We start from the raw sequence: 20,499 nt of genomic DNA, 5'->3' as shown, positions 1-20,499 counted from the left end.
GAAATTTGGTTTTTATAGGTTTTTTTGTATTGCCCAATGGTGGAGATGTCTCTCAGGTGCAAACAGACATCTCCTGGCAGGGAGAAGAATCTCCTTGGCCAATTATCACCTTTTGGGACCTCTTGCAGTCTGTCTTTCAAGTCTGCCCTCTCAGTAATTTCCCTAACTGTTGTTAAGGATAGGGACAGAAAAGTCTATTCAGGAACTGATTCCTGCTGCCAGGGGGAGATAAAGGGAACTGCAGTATCAGGGATGGCCAGATGGGTTATCCAGGGGACTTCAATAGTCTTTTTCATCTCCATCAGGGGTCTCTGGAGTTTGATGGATTCTAGGCAAGAGGAAACAAACTTGACAAGTAAGGTTAAAATGCAAGGTCCAAGTAAGAGAATAATGGCAACTATAGGCTCCAGAAAAGGTAGGAACCATGTCCTGGAGGGGAGCCAGGATTTTATTTGGTTCCATACCTGTGTAGAAGCTTAAGTTTCGGGGACTGGAGCCCTTTAGCCTGTTAGAGAATGTAGTCTGCACATTTCTCTACAATGCCTGAAGTGTTCATATATGTGCAACAGGGAGTATTGGTGATGGTATATACCCCTCCTTGTTTAGCCAAAAGAAAATCTAGGGCTAGGCGGTGGTCCATGGCCATACAGGCAAGGGATGACAAAGACCTTTGCATGACCTTAATGGCAAGGCCTACCTGGTCTGAGGTGCCCTCTACTATTTTGGCTAGATCTTTTGCCATTACATAATTGGCAATCACCCCATAGCTTATTCCAGCTAAGGCTGCAATCAATGCTGTTATCCCTAAAACTATTAGAGTAACCTCCCTTTTGAGTTTAAAATTTCCCCTATGTCATGGGGGGTATAAGCTATCAGGGACCAGTTTAGGACAAGTTTTTAAGTTTTAGGCACTAGAGTTAGCCAACTGTAGCGACTGCTTGAAGACATCCTGGCCATCCTGTGGCTACCTGATCTAATTCTTTACTTAAGTAGCCCACTGGCTGGGGAGTGATGCCCTGGAGCTAAGTCACCATTCCCAGGGCCAATCCTCCCTTTTCATAGACATATAATTGAAGCTTGTCTTGTACTGGGAGATCTAGGGCTGGAGCTGTCATAAGGGCCTTTTTTTTAACTGGTGGAATGCATTTTCTGACTTGTCATCCTATTCAATAAAGGGCTGGAGATCCTTCTGTGCTTCCTTAAGAATCTGATATAAGGGTCTGGGTAGGTCTGCAGGATCCAAATTCTACAGTATCCTGCCACCCAAGAAAGGCCCTCAATTGTTTTAGAATCTTAGGTAGAAGAAATATCAGGCTTGAATGGATTCTATCTTCTCCCAGAGCCTCATTTCTTTCTCCAGGACAAGACCTAAATATGTAACCCTAGACTGACACAATTGGGCTTTTTTTTTTTTGAGATTTTATAACTTCTATCTGCTAGGAAGTTTAGTAAGGATTCAGTGGCTTGTGAAATGACAGGCTTAGTCAGTCCACAGAGGAGGAGGTCATCTACATAGTGTAGCAGAGTAGCTTGTGGATATTGCCACTCTGCCAAGTCTTGGAATAGAGCCAACCCAAAGAGATGGGGGCTGTCTCTGAATCCTTGGGGGTGGACAGTCCAGGTGACTTGTCCAGACTTTCGTGTGGGGTCCTCAAAGCCAAAGATAGGTTGAGTTTCAGGGTGTAAGGGAATGCAAAAGAAGGCATCCTTTAAGTCCAGGACGAGTAGTAAGCAGTACTTGGAGGTATTTGGCTAAAACATATAGGGATTTGGAACTACAGGGTGGAGAGGCAGTACTGCTTCATTGATCAGGTGGAGATCTTGGACTTGCCTCCATTTGTTAGGTCCCTTCCTGACACTGAGAATAAGTGTATTATGTGGTCTGGAGCATTCTATTAGCAGTCCCTATCTCTTTAAGTCTTTGACTGTGGGAATAGCCCCTCCTTAACTTCCAGTCTTAAAGGACATTATTTTTGATGGGGAAACCAAGAGGAGTCCTTGAGATGAATTAGGACTGGGACCGCTGCTCGTGCCTGTCCTACATTATGTCCAACTTTTCAACCATGGGGTCTACTTGTTCCTCTATCAGGGGCAATCAAAAGTACTTACCTGGGGATAAAAGGAGCTGTATCCCCAATTTAGATAGAAGGTCTTGCCCTAGCAGAGGAGTAGGGGTTTCTGGGACAATTAAAAAGGAGCAATAGAGGTGGAAATCTCCCCAGGAGCAGGCTAGAGGCTGAGTGAAATAACACTCTAAGGGCTGGCTTGGTAGACCCTGAACAGTAATTTTCTTGGAGGACCTGGGTCCAGGAGAGAAAGAAATAGCTGGAATGCTGGCTCCAGTACTGATAAAGAGGCTGACTTTGTGCTTTTCAATAGTAAGTATTGCCAGGGCTCCTCTGCTTTTATGGTGGTCACAGGAGCCTGGATCAGAAGCCCCAGGACCATCATTAAGTGAGAGGCTCTGGCCTCAGCTCCCAGGGGAACTGAGGATAGTGCACCTTCCAGTGATTTCCCTGGCAAATGGGGCACTCCCTCCTAAAATGGCCTGCCTGTCCACATTGAAAACATACCCTCAGCTTGGACTCTGCCCCAGGGGAACCTTTCTGAGTGCTGGGATCAGAGCCTTCTGCCCTTTGTCCTTTCTCTTTTTCCTCTCCAGGTCCTTTTTTTCTTTTTCTAAGTCCCTATTATAGTATATGGATGTGGCTACATGGACCAATTGGTCTAGATCTCTGATTCCTTCAGCCACCAATTTCTGAAGCTTTCTACAAATATCGGGCTGACTGTGTTAGAAATTTATCTTTTAGGACAATCTCCTACTCCCGTGACTCTGATACAATGTTGGTATGCTTTTGTAAAGAATCCTTAAGTCTCTGAAGGAAAGCTACTGGGGTTTCTAAGGGTCCTTGCTGTACAGCAGTGATTTGGGAGTAATTAAGGGGTTTTATCTTGGCTCTCCTTAGACCCTCAAGAATGCAGTGGATGAAGTGGTTATGAGTCCATTCATCCTTGTCATTTTTAGGGTCCCACTTAGGATCATATCTAGGCACTGTCTGATCTTCTGTGGGAATTGGGAATTGGGATTCCCTTTTAGGTATCCAGTGCCTCTGTCTTTCTTCCTCCTCCCCTTCCTCCTCCTCTAAGGGCCCAGTCTAAGATAGGCCTATAGGGCCACATTTATCTAAGTGATAATTGTCCCCAGCTGCAGCTGCCTGATCTAGTACTTGCTGTTTCTCCAGGGAAGTGGGAATCTGGGATAACAATAGCATTACATCCTTCCAGCTCAATTCAAAGTTTTGGCTGACTTCTCTGAGTGCCAGGATGTACTGATCTGGGTCTTCTGTGTAATTTCCTAAATCTTTTTAAAATTTCTTTAAGTTCACTTACTTTAAAAGGAATGTGAGCCCAGTCTTCTCAGGGTGGGATATACCCCTGTGGATCCCCTGGAGATTTGATTTCTGTCACAGGAAAGGCCCCCTTTAACATTGTTGGGGGCCCTTTGGCTTTAGATGGTTTTTTGGTTCTGGTTCCTCAAGGGGCTTGAGGATTTTTGTAAAGGGTCACCATGGTCTGGGTATCTAGCCTGTGTTTGTTCAGCCATTTTGGGTGGTCTTTTAGGAAAAAGAAAATTTGACTATGTGGGATGTCAGTCCACTTTCCTTCCTTTTTACAGAACATATCTAATTCAAGAATGGTATTATAATTAATGCTCCCTCCTTCTGGGCCATTTTTCCCATCTCCCAGAGGATATTGTGGCCAGGCCTGGGTGCAATAAAACTTGAGTTGCTTTTGTTGAAGACTTTCTGGATCAAGATCTTTCCAATGTTTTAGTTAGCAGGCAAAGGGGGATCCTTCTGGGATCCTGGAAGCTTGATTCCCCATCTGAAAAGGAAGCAAGGGAAAATTGATCACCATAACAGAGGTTTTCTCCTTTTACTTAGGCATGCTCAGGTGAGGAGATCCTCTATGAGGGAGAGGGTATCCCTCTCTCCTGTGTTCTCCCACCACTGCCATCTGTGGCTAAGGTCAAGGGGAAGACATTAGGCCACCCTTCCAGAGTGACCCTGATCAATTTTTTGCCTATTTACCTTGCAACCGAGGTACCTGGTTTCCTCTTTCAGCTGAAGGCTTGAAATTTAAAAACAACTCTATTAAAGTAACCAAGAGGGCTTGAGTGGCCAGCAGGAAGACCCCTGCAGAGGCATGGGACTCCTGGTGAGGTAGACTTTTGTCCCCCCTATGTATAGAACATAGATATTTTCTACAAGAAGAGAGGGAGAATCTGAAGACATTTTTTTTTTCTGATGTGGTAAGGGATAAAAACTCTTTCTCCCCTGAGGGCAGACAACAGGAACCTGCTTAACCAGATCAACCAGATGCCTGAAAAAAATAGTTAAGCCCAAATTAGTAGCACTTTTTTGATGTCTGTCTGGAGAATGTAGGGATCTCTCACAGACTCAGCTATAGAAGGAAGCCCACTGGTGTTTAGAACAAAGATGGAGGTCACTCATCCTGATCTACTTGGGAAAGAGGAAGGAGAAGCTGAGGATTGGGGGCAAAGAGAGTTCCCAGGCTCAACACATGAGGGATTATTAGTCATCACTGCTGTCCAGGTCTATCCTGCCAGAGGCAGCACTGGAGCACTGGAAGCAAGGGATGACCTCCACTCTTGGGCCACAGGAACTGGGAAGAAAGTGTAGAGATCTGATTGTGTTTGTGCAGACATGGCTGGAGGGGTCCAATACTCAGCCACCTTTGGGGCCTTAGAGTGGGTCATGAAATTGCATCTTCATTGGGTGTCGCTTGGGAGTTGCCTCAGCCAGAGCACCCTTACAGCTTGAAGAGAAACTTTCCTTTCCACCAGTTGTTTTTGTACCTCCTCATAAGCAGGTCAGATCTGCAAGGGAGAGAGTTTAAGGAGGAAGGGAACCGAGAGTTGAGAGGAAAAAAGCCTCCGTGCACTGAAGTTTTAGCACTGCCCCCATAGCATCGGCAGTCCAGTATAAGCCCCTGGCCAGCCCCTGATTTCTCAGGTTACCTGCCTTAACAGCTGTGGAGGGCTTGGAGCTTTTCCTCCAGGTTCCCAAGGGAGAAAGCTTTCCTAGGAAGAGAGAGAGAGAGAGAGAGAGACAGAGAGACAGAGACAGGGAAAGTCGGCTTAAGAGATCCACCCTAGCTAAGCTGTTGTGGGGGGCTCTCCTGGAAGATGGACTCCATTGGAGTGATGAACAGTCACAGGCACTTCCTAGGCAGTCCCCTCCAGGTTGGCACAACCTGTACCAACCTCAGGTGAAGAAGTGTCCTTTCGTGGTCACCAGATGATGCATAGATGACACGGAGGAATTTTTAGCAGTTGAGGGTCCTCAGGTCTGCTCTGAGAATGAAAACAGAGGAGGACTTGAGCTACAGAAGTCGGAAAGGTTTTATTTGTAGAGAAGAGAAAGGCTGCATGGTGCCATGCAGAAATGCAGGCTTATATAAGTAGTCCTTCTTTAATTCCCAGTATTAGAGATTTGTGTTTTATTTTTTTCTTGACCATTCTCATTAAGGTTTATATCACTATGATATTTTCAAAGAACCAGCTTTTTGTGTGTGAGGGGGCAGGGGGCCATGTTACTGGGGATGAAACCTTCAGCCTTGTGCATGCTAGGCTAGTGCTGAACCACTGAGCTATACCTCAGCCAAGGCCCACCATTCAATTTACCTAATTTTTTACATTACTTATTTTGTATTTTATTGATTTAATTCTTATATTTATTATTTAATTCTTTCTTTTTTGTTTGAACTGTTTAAGGTAACTTTCAGATGTTTCTTTTTTTAAAAATTATAATTTGGAATGTTGTATTTTTATTATCATCCTGTCAAAATACACTCTAATTTCTTTGTAGATTTCTTCTTTGATGAAAGAGTTCCTTAGAAATGTGTTTAACTTCCAAGTATTTGGTTTCTCATTATAATTGATTTCCAATTTAATTCTGTTTTGGTTGGAGAGCATCTCTTGTGTGATTTCAGTTTTTAAAATTTTTTCAAGATTTGCTTTGTGGCTCAGAATGTGATCAAGCTTAGTGAATGTATCATATACACTTAAAAAATGTGTTTTACATACGCTGGGCTAGTGTTCCAAAAATATCAATTAGGTCAATGTGGTTGGTAACTATATTGGTTATTTATTACTTTGTAATGAATGATCCTAAAACTTAGCAGCAGAAAGGAAATACATACAGATTATTTTGAAAGATAAAAAATAGTGTGAGCTGATTTGATACTTTTGATGTAAATTTAACACTTTGTTTTTACTTGAACTTGCTTATTTTTTCAACTTTTTTCTTCCTCATTGAAAAATTGCATGACATCAATAATAATAATAAATCCTTTAATTGTTTTCTTCTTAATTCATCAATTTTATTTTTTGATTGACATGTAACATTTATACATATTTACAAGGTACAATATGATGTTTTGCTTAATTAGCATATCCTTATGTTACCGTAAACTTTTATTATTTCTTTATGGTGAGCACATTCAGAATACTTTTTCCAAATATTTCGAGATGTACACTGCATTACTGTTAACTATGCTCCTCCTGTGATTCTGTAGAGCATCAGACTTTATCTAACCATAACTTTGTACTCAGTGACCAACTCTGATCCTCCCTCTTCTCTAATCTCCCCAGGGTCTGGTAACTAGTATTATACTCTCAATTTCTATGAATAATTCCTTTGATCTATCCCATAGCATATATAGAATAGTTTGTGATAACAATACCAATCACTCTCACCAATGTGATTATTGACAACAGTTTAAGAATTTTTTTCAGTTATTTTGTCATTAAGTTATTATATTCTTCTATAGACATCCAGTCAAATAACTATGTTTTTAAAGTTTCTTGGAATAGCTCATCCAAACAATTTATGCAAACAATTTTCACACAATTAGGTTTGTTTCATTTTGCTTTGTAGTTTTAGAGCTTATAAATAATTTAAAATTCACTTAAATATGCCTTATAATTATACAAAATTGTTACATGGTTCCACAGTCAAATCTACAAAATGAAGAATATTCAGAAACATCTCATTTCTAGTCCTGTCCCATTTTATCCTCCCAGTTTTGCAATTATAATCAAGAAAAGAATATTTTAGATTAATGATAGTATGCTATTGCACACTTTTATCTAACTTGGTTCTTTTAGTTAGCAATGTATCCTAGCCACTCCATAATAGTTTATAGAGCTATTCCTCATTCTTTATTACAGACTTTCATTGTAGTTCAATTTGTGTATAAACCATAGTTTAGTCAATCAATTTCCTATGGATAGGTATTTGAGTTATTTCCAAATCTTACAATCATAAATAATGTTGTAATGAACAGCCTTGTGCATGTATTCTTTTCACTCTATTCCCTGTGTATCCTTGGGAGAGGTTCCTAGAAGTAGGATTTTTGACTCAAAAGTAATATGCATCAGTGATTTGGCTCTGTATCACTAAATTTCTTCCTGTCAAAGTTGTAATAGTTCTACATTCTCACCGACAGCATAAGGGCGTGCCCCATGTCTTCATAACTTTAGTCTAGTAGGCTATAGCATAGTGTTGACCGTTATTTTTATTCCCATTTGAGCCAGCCACATGTGAGAGAGTTGTGCAAGCCATTATTTGAAGTATTTAGGATGCAGAGTAAATAGCATTAGATAAAAACCCCTGATCAAGTCAGGAAATGTTGACATCTTGACAATATTGAATTTTTCTCTCTGTGGAATATTTCTTTACTTATTTAATTTTTTTCTCTCATCAGAGTTTTAGTTTTTCTCATATAGATCTTGTACATATTAAATTAATTTTATACCTAAGTATTTCATTTTCAGGGGTGCTAGTATAAATGGTTTTGTGTTTTAAATTTGAAATTCCATTATTCATTGATGGTATATACAAAAGCAATTGATTTTTGTGCATTAACTATGTATCTGCAAACTTGCTACAATTGCTTATTAGTTCAAGAAGGGTTTTGTTTGCTCAGTTCTTTCAGATTTTACACAAAGATGATCATGTCATCTGTGAAGAAAAGCAGTTTTATTTCTACTTTCTTAATCTGTATCTCTTTTATTTGTTCTTCTTTTATGTCTCCTTGGAGAAGTGACCCATTTATAATTATGTGATTTTTTTCTTTTTCCCTATAACATTCCTTGCTCTGAACTTTTTTCTGTCCAAAATTAATATTGCCACTTCCATTTTCTTTCAATTAGTGTTAGCATCCCTTTACATTTACACTATTGTGTTTTTGTATTTAACATGGGTTTCTTATAGAAACATTCAGTTGCATCTTGATTTTTGATCCTCTGAGACACATCTTTTTATTCATATGTTTAGACCATCAATATTGAAATTGGTTACTGATGTCCTTAGATTAATATATACCAAAGCTGTTACTATTTTCTATTTGCTGCTCTTGTTATTGGTTTCTATATTTATCATGTACTCTTTTCTAAATTTCATGGTTTTAGTTGAACATTTTTCTTTCCATTTTGCCTGGTTTCTTATCATATCAGACAAACTCATTTTTTAGTGGTTGCCGTAGTTTGCAACATATGATTACAATTAATCTTTTAAAAAACAATGTACTGTTTTATGAACTACGTGAGTACCTTATAACAAAATAATCCTAATTCCTTCCTCCTTTCCTTTGTATCCTTGAGTTTTTAAGAAACTATACCTCAGAAATTTTTCAAAAGCCAAATTTGAAGTTAATCAGTAGTGTTTTGATTACAAAAAAAATATCTTACAGAACATAAGGGAAAGAATATATGAGAGTCACAGGAACTTTTAAATTAGAAGGTTGAAATTGAGGTGTACTGTTCCCCCTCTATTTCTGTGTCATTTTCCCTTTTACCCCTCTTCTCTAAGGAAGAAAAAATGAAGAAGGGAAATGAAAGCATTGTTTTCAATCCCAATCCTAAAATTTATGAGAAAAGGTTTTGCTTTGTACATATGTGTAAAGTGCAATCATCTGATCAAATAACTTTAATTAGGGAGTAACACCTGGAAAAAGAGTTTAATTAGACCATTTCATGTAAGATTCCCACACCTGACCAATCTCCCTTGATTGAGAAAGGAAGCAGAGACACCATGAATGAAATAGGTGACAACAGAAGGTGCTCATGAATCTGCAATTATTCATACATTATGAATGTAATTTTCAAAACAGCTACTTTTTCCCCTGCCTGTGTCATAACCTTAATGCAGTGATTTTTGGGTAGTTTCAGTTAAAGTGTACTTGTTTTCTATCATGTTATATGAGACTCTGTAGAGTAACAATGGCTTCTACTCTGTGTATACAAAATTGACTTCATTTTCTCTTTTCTAAATATTTCCTAGATTCAAATAGTTCATGTGCGGATGAAAGGCAGATGGCACAGGACAATTCATCACCTCTCGCAGAAGGTAATATGATTCCTTATCTAGTAGCCAGCCCTGAGGGGTGGAGAGCTGACCTTGGTTAGGAACAGTAGCTGATGACCTGGCTCAGGCAGCCTTACGACTAGTTGAAGAGTCTGGTGACCTGAGTGCTGTGGCATCAGGGACTCTGAATGACCCAACCTCCAGTTGTTCCCCAGACAAGTTACCTTCTTGCTTGCCTCTAAACCTTTGTCATCTTGGAGTGGTGAAAAGAGCATGGGTTTAACTACCTCTCATGTCATGTTAAAGCCCCACCTCTTTCTTCATCTAGTTGTGATCATTATTTAAACATGAAATGTGAAAGCTTGAGTACTTATAAGAGTCAAGAGACTGAAATAGGAAAGGAGAGATAGTAAATGCAGAGTTTAACAAGTTCATTCACATAAAAAGTTTGCCCGACCATAGCTTGCTCTGCTTGTGTTAAAATGATGTCATCACTGACACCTTTGTCACAGGTGTGTTAAAACAGATGCTTTCCTTGAGTAACTACCTCCCAGCAAATCCCTAGCAGTTACGGACACCTTTATTCTATTATGGAAGATGTTTGTAGGTCACAGGGTTTAATTTTTTTATTTTAGGAGATGAATACAAGGGTACAAGTCAATTTTTATATTTAATCCTGATAATTTGGAAATATAGAAATTAATTCTGTGAACAAAAGTCACATCTGAACTGTCTGTGAGTTAATATGTGTGATTAAATAGGAAGGAAGGGAAACTTTTCTAAACATGGTATTTGATAATATCATATATTGGCAATAAAAACTGAGGTTTTTAATTGTTTAAAAAATACACCAAACTATTTCACATCAGAAATAAATATTCATAAAGATATCTTATTACTAGGAGTTATTTTCATTTTGATGGATGGGAACAATATGCATTATTTTAAGATTTACTTATTTCCCTGACTTTGTGATTTAAAAATAAATATTAAAGTTTCCAGCTAGTTAAACCTAATACCATATTAGGTACTTTTAGTGAAAGTTCCATATACTTTCCACATTAATGTTTGTCTAAAACTTCACTCTTAGGGACAGGCAATTTGTTTTGATGTTACTGATTTTTTTTTCACCAAATCTTAAGGAGGGACATTATATAACAAGTTATTCTCTTTTCTTTCCTAAGAAGCATGAAATGTATAATAATTTTAATATTGTCCACAACCAAAAATTAGATTTAAACATTGCCTTTCTAATTGATTTAGAATTCTGTTTTCTTGTCTGTTTCTAGATACCAAAATTCTTATCTTAATTTCAATATACTTTCTAATATATGTTGATTCATTAGTAATCTATAAGAGGAAATTGGTTAATATGTGCATTTGATTTAATACATTATATATTTTCTAAATATTAATTTATTATGTAATTCTAATATTTCTAGAATATGATCACCAGCAAAGCAATGTTCTAGCATAACTTCACATAATCTGCTGTGGTTATTTTGAAATCACCAAGTCATTTATGAAGAACTTTTCTCATTCTTTTGTGTGCATGTGTGTCTAGTTAACACTTTGCTGCCAATACAGATGGGTACATTTTTTCTAAGGATAATGAATTGTATGATAAAACACTATGCATAAAAAGGTTATACTACGAACGTCAACTGTGCCAGTTAATTTAGAATTCTGTTTTCTTGTCTTTTTTTTTTTTTTTTTTGATTGGGTTTTGAGCTCAGGGTCACTTGAATTGTGCCTCAGCCCATTTTGCTTTAGTTTATTTTTCATATCTGGTCTCTCCTTTTCTGTTGTGAACCAGACTTGAACCCTGATCCTCCCATCTCTGCCTCCTGCATAGATGGGATTATAGATTTGAGCCACTGCAGCCAGCACTTATCTGTCTGTTTCTAGATATCAGTACTTCTGGCTTAATTTTAACATATTTTATAATAAATGCTGTTTCCCTAATAATAAATACTGTAGGAGAAAATTGATTAGTATTTGGAATTTGTTTAATACATTATCTACATTTTGTGAATGTTAATTTCTTATGTAAATTTAGTATTTCCTGAATACAATGACAAACAAGGCAATTTTTGAGTACAATTCCATGAAATCTGTTATGGGTAAACCTAATACACATGTTCTTTGTTAAATTTTTCTTTTACTGTTTCCTTTTGTGTGTGGCCAGTTAACAAGTCGCTGTCAGTACAGATTGGTGAAAAGGCCATTCTCTGTTGCCCTGTTCTCCCACCAACAAGCAAGCTGGTGATGATAGCGTGGGAAGTAATCCTCAGAGGCAAGCTTCTCTGCAGATTGTCCTACAAGCCAGACACAAAGGAGACCGCCACACCCAGCTGTACTAATGGGAGGATAACCTGGGCCTCCAGACCTGACCGGAATCCTCACCTTCAGATTGATGCTGTGGCTGTCACTCATGATGGACTTTACAGTTGTGACATAGTAACGGCTGATGGGAATTATCGTCTTGGATATAACCTCCAAGTGTTAGGTAAAGACTGTCCTATGCCATAGTAGTTCATATCACCAGATCTGTGATTGAGGCAAATGTCTGTCTATGTCCCTCCTCTCTATGAGAAGACTAAAGCATTTTCCCCTTCGTCCCTGCAGTGCCCCCTGAAGTGACCCTGACCCGAGGCAAGAACAGAACTGTGGTGTGTGAGGCAGTTGCAGGCAAGCCAGCTGCACGGATCTCCTGGACCCCACAGGGGCATTGTACCACTGAGAAAGAATGGTCAGACAATGACACGGTGACGGTCAGGAGTACATGGCACTGCCCAGATAGTAATGCGTCTGCTGTGACCTGCTTGGTCTCCCATTTGACTGGCAACAGGAGTCTATCCTTACAGCTGTCTTCTGGTTTGTAACACATCCAGCTTTTTTTGTTTGAGTTTTCCATTCTTTTGGAGAAGTTATGTTAAAAGGAAAAAGGGTGTGCAGAGAAATTTCATTCAAGAATGCTCTATTCACCTCCATTTTATCTTCTTCCCCCCAAATACAGAGCTATATCTAGAGAAATACTATAGAAATTTTTGTAAAGAGTCATATTTTAAAATACAGTTTATTCTACTTCTAATGCCCATTCCTATACTGGTAGTAAATTAACTCAAGTCATGTATTTTAAAAAGAACACTCACAATTTTAATTTTAGGATGAAGTATAGTGTAAACAGATACTTACAATTTTGTTAAAAAGATAAAGTCACTAATAAATTACCTCCATATCTCCTCTAGGCTCTTCTTGGTGGAATTTTTTTCTCTTCCTTCCTTCCTTTCTCTGTCTTTGTCTTTCTTTCTTTCCTTCTTTTTGCAGGTCTGGGGTTTGAATTCAGGGCTTTTCACTTGCAAAGTAGGTGCTCTACTGTTTGAACCACACCTCTAGTACATTTTGCTCTGGTTATTTTGGAGATGGAGTTCTCACAAACTATTTTCCTGGGCTGGCTCAAACCATAATCCTCTGATTTCAGCCTCACAAGTAGGTAGGATTAGAGGTGCAAGCCACTAGTACTCAGTGTTCTGGTGGAATTTCTTAAGTGTCTTTAATAACATCTGTGATTTACATTTTTCACTCTGCTCTTTTGCTACTTTTTGTTATTTAAAAAAATTTAAGTTATTTAATCAACATAACACACATAGTTTAAAGTCATATCTTTCTGTAAGAACTTTTAGAGAAGTTATATAAGAAAGGAAAGAGTGTACATGGAAATTTCATTTAAGGATGCTCTCTTCAGCCTCCATTTTATCTTCCTCCTCTTCCCCAAATACAGAGATATATCTAGAAGAATATTACAGAACTTTGTTTTGAAATAGCTATAATTTAGAATGCAACTTATTCTACTTTTAATGCTGATGCATATATTAGAAGTAAATTGATTTTAGTAGTGTATTTGAAGAGAACCCTCATTGCTTTAGTTGAAGGACAAAGTTTAATTTTAAACAGACACTTACGATTTTATTAGAAAGATAAAGTCACTTATAAATTAGAACTGTTTTGTGCAAAGCCATTACAAACAAGTCAGCTGCACAGCTCCTTTTGTCTCTAGAGTGGACTTGTGTCACTGAGTATGAGTTGTACACAGCATCACGGTGACAATCAGGAGTACTGCCACTGGGTATAGGGGCTGCAGTGGCCTGCTTATTCTCCCTTTTGACTGGCAACAAGACACTGCCTGTAAATCTTGATCTAGGTAAACATTTTGTTTCTTTTAGAAGAGTGAATTGGCATTGAACTTGTTATTTCACACAAGATAAATAACTAAACACAGGAAAGAAACGTTGTGTTCTTATTTCAGAATTTCTCTAAATCCAGGACACGCATTGTGTGCTAGAGAGCTACTTGTGCTTCTTCAGCAAATAGAAAGGATTGACAGTATTTAATAATATCTTCCTAGCACTTTTCTACATGCTTTTTAAAACAGACATAAAATGTTTTTATAACTTAGTGATGTAAAGACTGTTGCTTTGAGACTTTGCTATAAAAATCAGTACTTTTTGCAAGGTTTTAGTGATATTTATTGAGCACAGAGCCAAAGATGACATCTACTCTTCCTGAGTTTCTGTTTGTTGTAGTGGTCACTACTTTATTTGTTACCCTGAGTACGAAACAAGTTTTTCTTCCCACTTCATCTTGTCATCTGAAATCAATCCCTCAATTCATTCAGCTATGTTCATCAAATTTATTTTATGTTTGTCACTATGACTCAAGGATAGAAATACAAGGTCCACATCTTCACAGTGTTTTGATGAGCGTGAGATATAGTCTAGTGCAAAGGGTTTGGCATTACCATAAAGATGGCTTCTCACTCACCTGTTGTGTGAACTTGAACAGTATTTAATTTCTCTGTCTCGGTTTTTCTTCATCTATTAATGTGGACAATGGTTCCTAATGCATAGGCCATTGTGTTAATTAAGTTAAATTATGTATATATGTATATGTAGCAACACATGTGTATGTAATTGTACTTGCCTACTATGTAATTGGTACTCAATAAATGTTAGCTACTATATTTCTTCACAGTAACAAATCTTAGCTGTTAATTTATATTAATATAACTTACATTAATACATATTAGCTACTATAACTACGTAACTACTATTAAAAACAGTGTCATATTATTCCTCATAACGTGTTTGTTTATTCTTTTTTCTGCAATAGTCTTATTAAGGTTTAATTTACATGTCTTACAATTCAGTCAAAATGTACCATTCAGTGGTGTGCAGCCTCACTTGTGATCAATTTTAGAACATATTCATCACTCCAGAAGGAAGCCTGTACCCTTTAGTAATCATCTCCCCAACTTTTCCAGCTTTAGGCAGCCAGGAATTTACTTTCTGTCTCTATAGATTTGAATATTTAGATATTTATTTGAAATATTTAGATATTTCAAATAAATAGAATTTTGCAATACATGGCTTTTTTTGTAATAGGTTTCTTTCACTTAACGTAACGTTTTTGATATTCCTTCATGGTGTAGTATGAGTCGGAGCCTTCACACAAATCCTTTATATTCATTCCATAATCAATCTTCCATCAAGTCTGCTACTTTACATTTTAAAATCTCTCAATCAATGTGTTTCTCTCCTATTTTCAACCTATATTTTAAATCTTTTCCCTTCTATCGCTTTAGATGCTTTGCTTCATTAATTATGCCCTCTCTTTATTTAAGTATTTTTGATTCCCCAATCATGTCCCTGATCATACAAACATGCTTATGTTAAAACTTGACGTTGAAACTTCCTCACTCTAGTGCTTTCCTTCTACCTGTATCCAAGATTTTTGAAAAGAGGAGTCCATACTCATTGCCGCCTATATGACCTCATTTCTATCCCTGAACTCTTTGTGCCTGTCTGCCCAGATAGTGGCTGGAAAAAAAACACCAAATATCTCCCAGATACCAAATAAAATACAGAGTTTTCTTTCTTTATTTGCATATGTAGCTTCTTTGTCATTTTTTTAAAAAACAAATGTCATGTTAAATATCCATCATTTATTGGTATTCCATAATTAATAACCTTATTATTTATTAACTTAAATAATGAATTAGCTTCTTTGTAATATGTTAATTGGTTTCTCCTCCTTTCTTCTTTTCTTTCTTTCTTTCTTTTTTTTTTTTGGTAGTACTGGGGTTTGAACTCAGGGCTTCTAGGCAGGTGCTCTGCTACTTGAGCCATGACCTCAGCCCTTTTTACTTTTAGTTGTTTTTGGTATAGAGTCTCACATTTTTGCCTGGGCTGGCCTGGGCTGTGATCCTCCTATTTATGCTTTGGGCCATAGTCAGGCCAAGTCCAGTTATTGGTTAAGATAAAGTTTTGCCTCCAACCAAGATCCTCCTGATCTCTACCTCCCAAGTAGCAAGGATTACAGGTTTGAGCCACTGTGCCCCCATTTTCGTGTTTTCCTTCCATACTTTCAGTAACCTTTATTTCCTTTTACTTATTCATACTGTGAATAAAAGCATTTCTGTGGGTTACATCCTTGACACTCTTTTCACTTTACCTCTGTTGCTTGAGTAAGCATGGACCCATACCCCTGGCTTCAACTATTGCCTGATTTTTGATTCTTACATATCTGTGGTTTTGCTTGATTTCTCTCCTTTGCTTTCCTTTGGTTGGTGATTGAAATCACCTTCCAACTGGACAGCTTCACCTAGATGCATCAGGGACAGCTCAGCCTCCATATTCCTGAAATGGAGCGCCTCTTTTTTATACTTTCATGAACTCTGTACTACAATTTACAACTTCTTATTTTTCCTAAGCTAGAACTTAAAATATCCTACAATATTCTCCTTTCTTTTTTCTCATATTCAAAATAAGTCACTGTTTTATTAATTAGACCTTAAAAGTCTTTAAGCCTGGGCCTTTCTTTTTCCTTCTCTCCCACTTGAGCCAGGCTTCTAGCCCCACTTTTGTTTAGATTATATTTTAGGTAGGGCTGCACTCTTTGTCCAGGAGGGACAAAAATTCTTCTGCCTGTGCCTCCTGTATAGCTGGTATTACAGCATGTACCACCACACCTGCCAAGGCTGGTCCTAAACTGTGGTCCTCCTGATCTCTGCTTTCTGAGTAACTGGGCTTACAGGCATGAGTTACCATGTCCAGCCCACGTAAGGAGCTTTCAAAAATGAAAAACTTGCCCTTCTTCTACTTACAAAGCCCCAATGGCTCTTATGCCTCATGCAACTTCTACCTGTGGCTCTCCTTAGCATCCTGTCTCTCTGTTTGCCAGCCTGCATCGTATGCGTGTGGCCTGTGTGGACTCTCCAGTAGTCTTATGCTCTTTTATTTTTCTGTTGCAGATTTACATGCGGTTTCCAAATCCCCACAATGCATTTCCTTCCTCATGCTCACTTCTTCCATGGGATTTGATCAATTCCTGTTGAAGCTTTATGACTTAGCTCAACATTGATCCTCTGGGATGACTTTTTCCTTATCTTGAAATTTGTTTTGTTTTCCCTCTGTGCTCACATAATGCTTTATGCATGCCTTTGACAGGGAACTGCTATAGCCTTTTAATTGATGACTGCACTGCTTTCACTCACAACACTTCTGATGTCAAATGTGTGTGTTCCTTCCCCCCAACAACAACCAGTTCTTAAGCTCTCCTGAGAGTAGCTGGATGTCCTACAATTGACTCAAGTCTGACACTAACTACCTGGGGTTAGCATATACCTCACAGATTAACTACTCAATCTCACAAGGCTGCCTTTACTTCAGACACTAGTAACAAATCCTTGGTTGCCACCTGTACTGTAATCAACTAGCTATAAATGCATGAGGTTTCCTCTATTCCCTATCAGATTTAATAATTTGCTGGAATGGCTCACAAAACTCAGGAAGGGACTTCATTTACTAGTATTGTTTTATTATCAAGGATATAACATAGGTTAAGCCAAATGGAAGAACTGCATATGGCAAGGTATGGAGGGAGAGGCATGGAACGTCCAAGCTCCAAGGGAGTGCCAGTCTCCCAGCTCCTTGATGTGTCTTCCAATGCAGAAGCTCTTCAAATCTCGCTGTTTAGGGTTTTAATGGAGATTTAGTTATGTAGTCATGACTGTTTCCATCATTGGTCACTGATGATTATTAGCTTAGTCTTCAATCCCTCTTTCCTCCTAGAGGTCAGTGGAGGTAATGTACCCAATCTTTAATCATGACTTGATCTTTCTGATGACAAACCTCACGCTGAAGCTCTAGAGTTCCCAGACACCAGTCATTTGATTAACATACAAAAAGATACTTTTACCACTGTGGCATTTCCAAGGTTTTAGGAGTAGTGTGCCAGAAACTAGGGAAAAAAGACCAAATCTACTTTTTTTTAAATTGTATCTCAACTCCTATACTGCTGACTCCCAGTATAGTGTAAGTTTGTTGAGAGTAGGACTCACTTTTTAAATTGGATATCCCTGAGGTCTGACACAGACACCTGCAGAATTAAGATCTGATCATCACAGACTTCATCTGTCTATTTCCCACTCTATGTTCCTAACATGACTTAGGTTAACTAATTTTCAAACCTCTGTTAAGTTTTTCTTTCTTTTGAAAAATCTTTCCTTCTTCTCCTAATTTATGTAATCCGATGGACCACTGAGGCTCACTTCAAATCCGCCTTCTCCCTGGCCCCCAATTTCAGTTGAGTAAGCATGCTTATCCCTTAGATGTGCTATTTCCTCTAATGCTCACTTAGCACTCCTGTAAGTTGTCTTTTCATTTGTATGGATCTGACTTCTCCAGTTGGATTTTGAGCTTTCTGAGGACTGTGATCATGTCATCTTATTCCCTTATACTGCCTAGAAGATTGTCTGTTATTCTTCCATTTTAGTCGGAACATTATTTAATGAAACATGTTATTTAATAGAGTCAAAAATCATAGGTGGAGTTTACTCTGTGTTTAGGCTACCATTTTCATGGAAGAAAAGATTTCAGAATGATGATCCTCATTAATCTGATTTTAACTTTCAAACAAATTTGTGGCAAAAATCACATCACTGTGTGTGAAAAGCATTATCAGAACATGCCCCAAATATTAAGAATAATGCATTTCAGAAGACTAAAATTTGCTGGGGAAATTTTCTTTTTTCTTATAAAATTGAGAAGTACTAACAATGCATAGTAAGCTTTCATTCAACCAGAAAACATTTATTAAAACCTACAAACTACAAAACACAGACATGTTTCTTACACTCTTTCTGGAAATAATGACTTATTAGTAATATATGAAATATAATTTAGAAGGATTTTTTATTTTGACAATCTGTGAGCTTTTAGGAATAGTTTAAGGTGCTCTTTTAAACTACTGACTGTAATTTGTTAAATGGAAGAATCTTTAAGCTGACTTTTTTACCTTTGTTTGTATTTAAAGGTACAAGAACCTTAAGGTCTTCATTTTTACTGTTCATTTGGTATGTGAAACTCGTTCTTTTTGTGGTCATTCTGATCATTTTGGGATTTGCTTTCTTCAAAAGGACAAAGAAGTGCAGGTAGGAACTGAAGACTAAAATGTTAATATTCATTAGGAAGAAAGCATCATTGTAAGACTTGCAGTTCATGATGTGTTCTGAAAAGCTTGATGTGTTTTTTGGCCCATTGCATGTGCTCCCTTAGTCTCTTTTTTAACATTAGGCTTTGTGAACAACTCAGAGTCCAGGAAAAGGCTCCCACAACACGGGGGCTTCTTACTGGCTGTGGTTTTGACCTATGAAGGACCACACCTAGGGCTTTCCTTGAGGATTTGGTGGAAGAAATAAGTTGCTTGGTTTCTCAATAGTTTACTTCTAGGCTTCTCAGCTTCTGAGGGTTTCTGTTCATTGCTGCTTAATGATAGATTTTATGTTTCTTTTTCCTAGAAAATGCAAATCAGAAAATCTGGAAGCCAATTTAGACTTGATGAGAGAAGATACGAAAGCAGCCATTTGCAATCAGCCTTCATGTTCGAAGTCTAGTTTACCTGCTCCTGTCACTCTCAAACCATAGAGTTTATGAGAATCCATGTGCTAGTTGGGAAGGTCTGCTTCAATCTCTTAGCACACAGTGTGTACACACATGCAAAGGCTTGGAGCTTGCCACTTTGAATGCCAAGGATGACTTATCTTCTCTGCCCTTTCCCTTAGTGAGTTCATATCAAAACAACTTTGCTTCATAGCCTAAGAAGATTGCTCAGCCATCTTTGCCCAGTAAAATGCAGCAGAAATGGCAGTGTACCAGATGGGAGTGTGGGTCTCATGAGGTCTTGTGTGTTTCTACTTCCTAATACCTGAAGATGGAGAATAAGAACCTCAGAGAGCACAGCTGAATCACCTCATCTAGCCCCTCACCTCTCTGTTGAGCCCACATGATTCAATAGTCGGCCTTCCTCTAGATATGTGATGAATCAGTATCAAGATAATCAGCCTTTCTCCCTTCTCTGCTGATCCTGGACATATGAGCAATTGCTGCCACAGAGATTCTGTGACTGTCTATCACACAGCTTTTGTCTGGCATTAGGTAATTCATACATTGTTTAATAACATAACTCCAGTTCTATTTTTTGTGGGGATATACATAGCATTTCTTTTGCAGTTGAGTATGACCATTAGTTTTGGAAAATGAGATTAAGCACAAATCTCATGTGCTATTTTTGAGACAGCTCTTTAAAGAGAAAGGAAGGATTCTATTTTGCTTTTCCTTTTTATCTCCTGGACTGCAACACTGGTGTGATGACTGAAGGTCCAGAGCCAACTTGAGCCATGAGGACAGAGGAGGGAACCCACTCACAGAGTTGGAGAAAAGGATTGGAAGGATCCTAGACCTGATAAGCATGGATTTGCCCTTTGGTCCTAGATCATTTACCTATTGACCTTATGTGAAAGAGAATAAACTATTTTGTTCATGCTACTGCTATTTTTGGTTTCACTTTACACACAGATGAACCCAATCTCAATTGATGTAGATATCCAGTTGGTCAATCTAAAAAACACTGTCAATCTTGCAAAAATAGGTTGTGTTTTACTCTTGTGCATGTTGTGGCCTATTTTTTGTTCTTTCCCTAATGGTAATGAAACAGACACACTTCAAAAGGTAGGAACCATAGGTATGAGGGTGATCTCTATGACAGT

General features: G+C 38.1%; 2 protein-coding genes across 6 annotated transcripts in view; both read left to right on the top strand.

Moving 5' to 3' along the window:
• The window catches only part of LOC109683333 (cell surface glycoprotein CD200 receptor 1-like), a 109,572-nt gene extending 100,187 nt beyond the window's left edge, over positions 1-9,385 (top strand). Inside the window, exon 8 of the mRNA XM_074073132.1 lies at positions 9,369-9,385. The gene's annotated coding sequence lies outside the window, so the exon portion shown is untranslated. The remainder of the gene's footprint in view (positions 1-9,368) is intronic.
• LOC109683335 (cell surface glycoprotein CD200 receptor 5-like) overlaps positions 1-20,278 on the top strand; it is a 37,755-nt gene extending 17,477 nt beyond the window's left edge. For all 5 annotated transcript variants that reach the window (XM_074073136.1, XM_074073140.1, XM_074073139.1 and 2 more), the window contains 5 exons: positions 9,369-9,434; positions 11,581-11,901; positions 12,021-12,269; positions 18,768-18,885; positions 19,252-20,278. In XM_074073136.1, the coding sequence (XP_073929237.1) occupies positions 9,369-9,434; positions 11,581-11,901; positions 12,021-12,269; positions 18,768-18,885; positions 19,252-19,378 (881 nt within the window). In that variant the 3' untranslated portion in view covers positions 19,379-20,278. The remainder of the gene's footprint in view (positions 1-9,368; positions 9,435-11,580; positions 11,902-12,020; positions 12,270-18,767; positions 18,886-19,251) is intronic.
• The last annotated feature ends 221 nt before the right edge of the window (positions 20,279-20,499 follow it).

The sequence above is a fragment of the Castor canadensis genome, chromosome 5 (genome assembly GCF_047511655.1).
Source record: "Castor canadensis chromosome 5, mCasCan1.hap1v2, whole genome shotgun sequence".
Taxonomy (NCBI): Eukaryota; Metazoa; Chordata; class Mammalia; order Rodentia; family Castoridae; genus Castor; species Castor canadensis.
The sequence above is the reverse complement of the archived record's forward strand: the minus strand, read 5'-3'. Positions and strand labels throughout refer to the sequence as shown.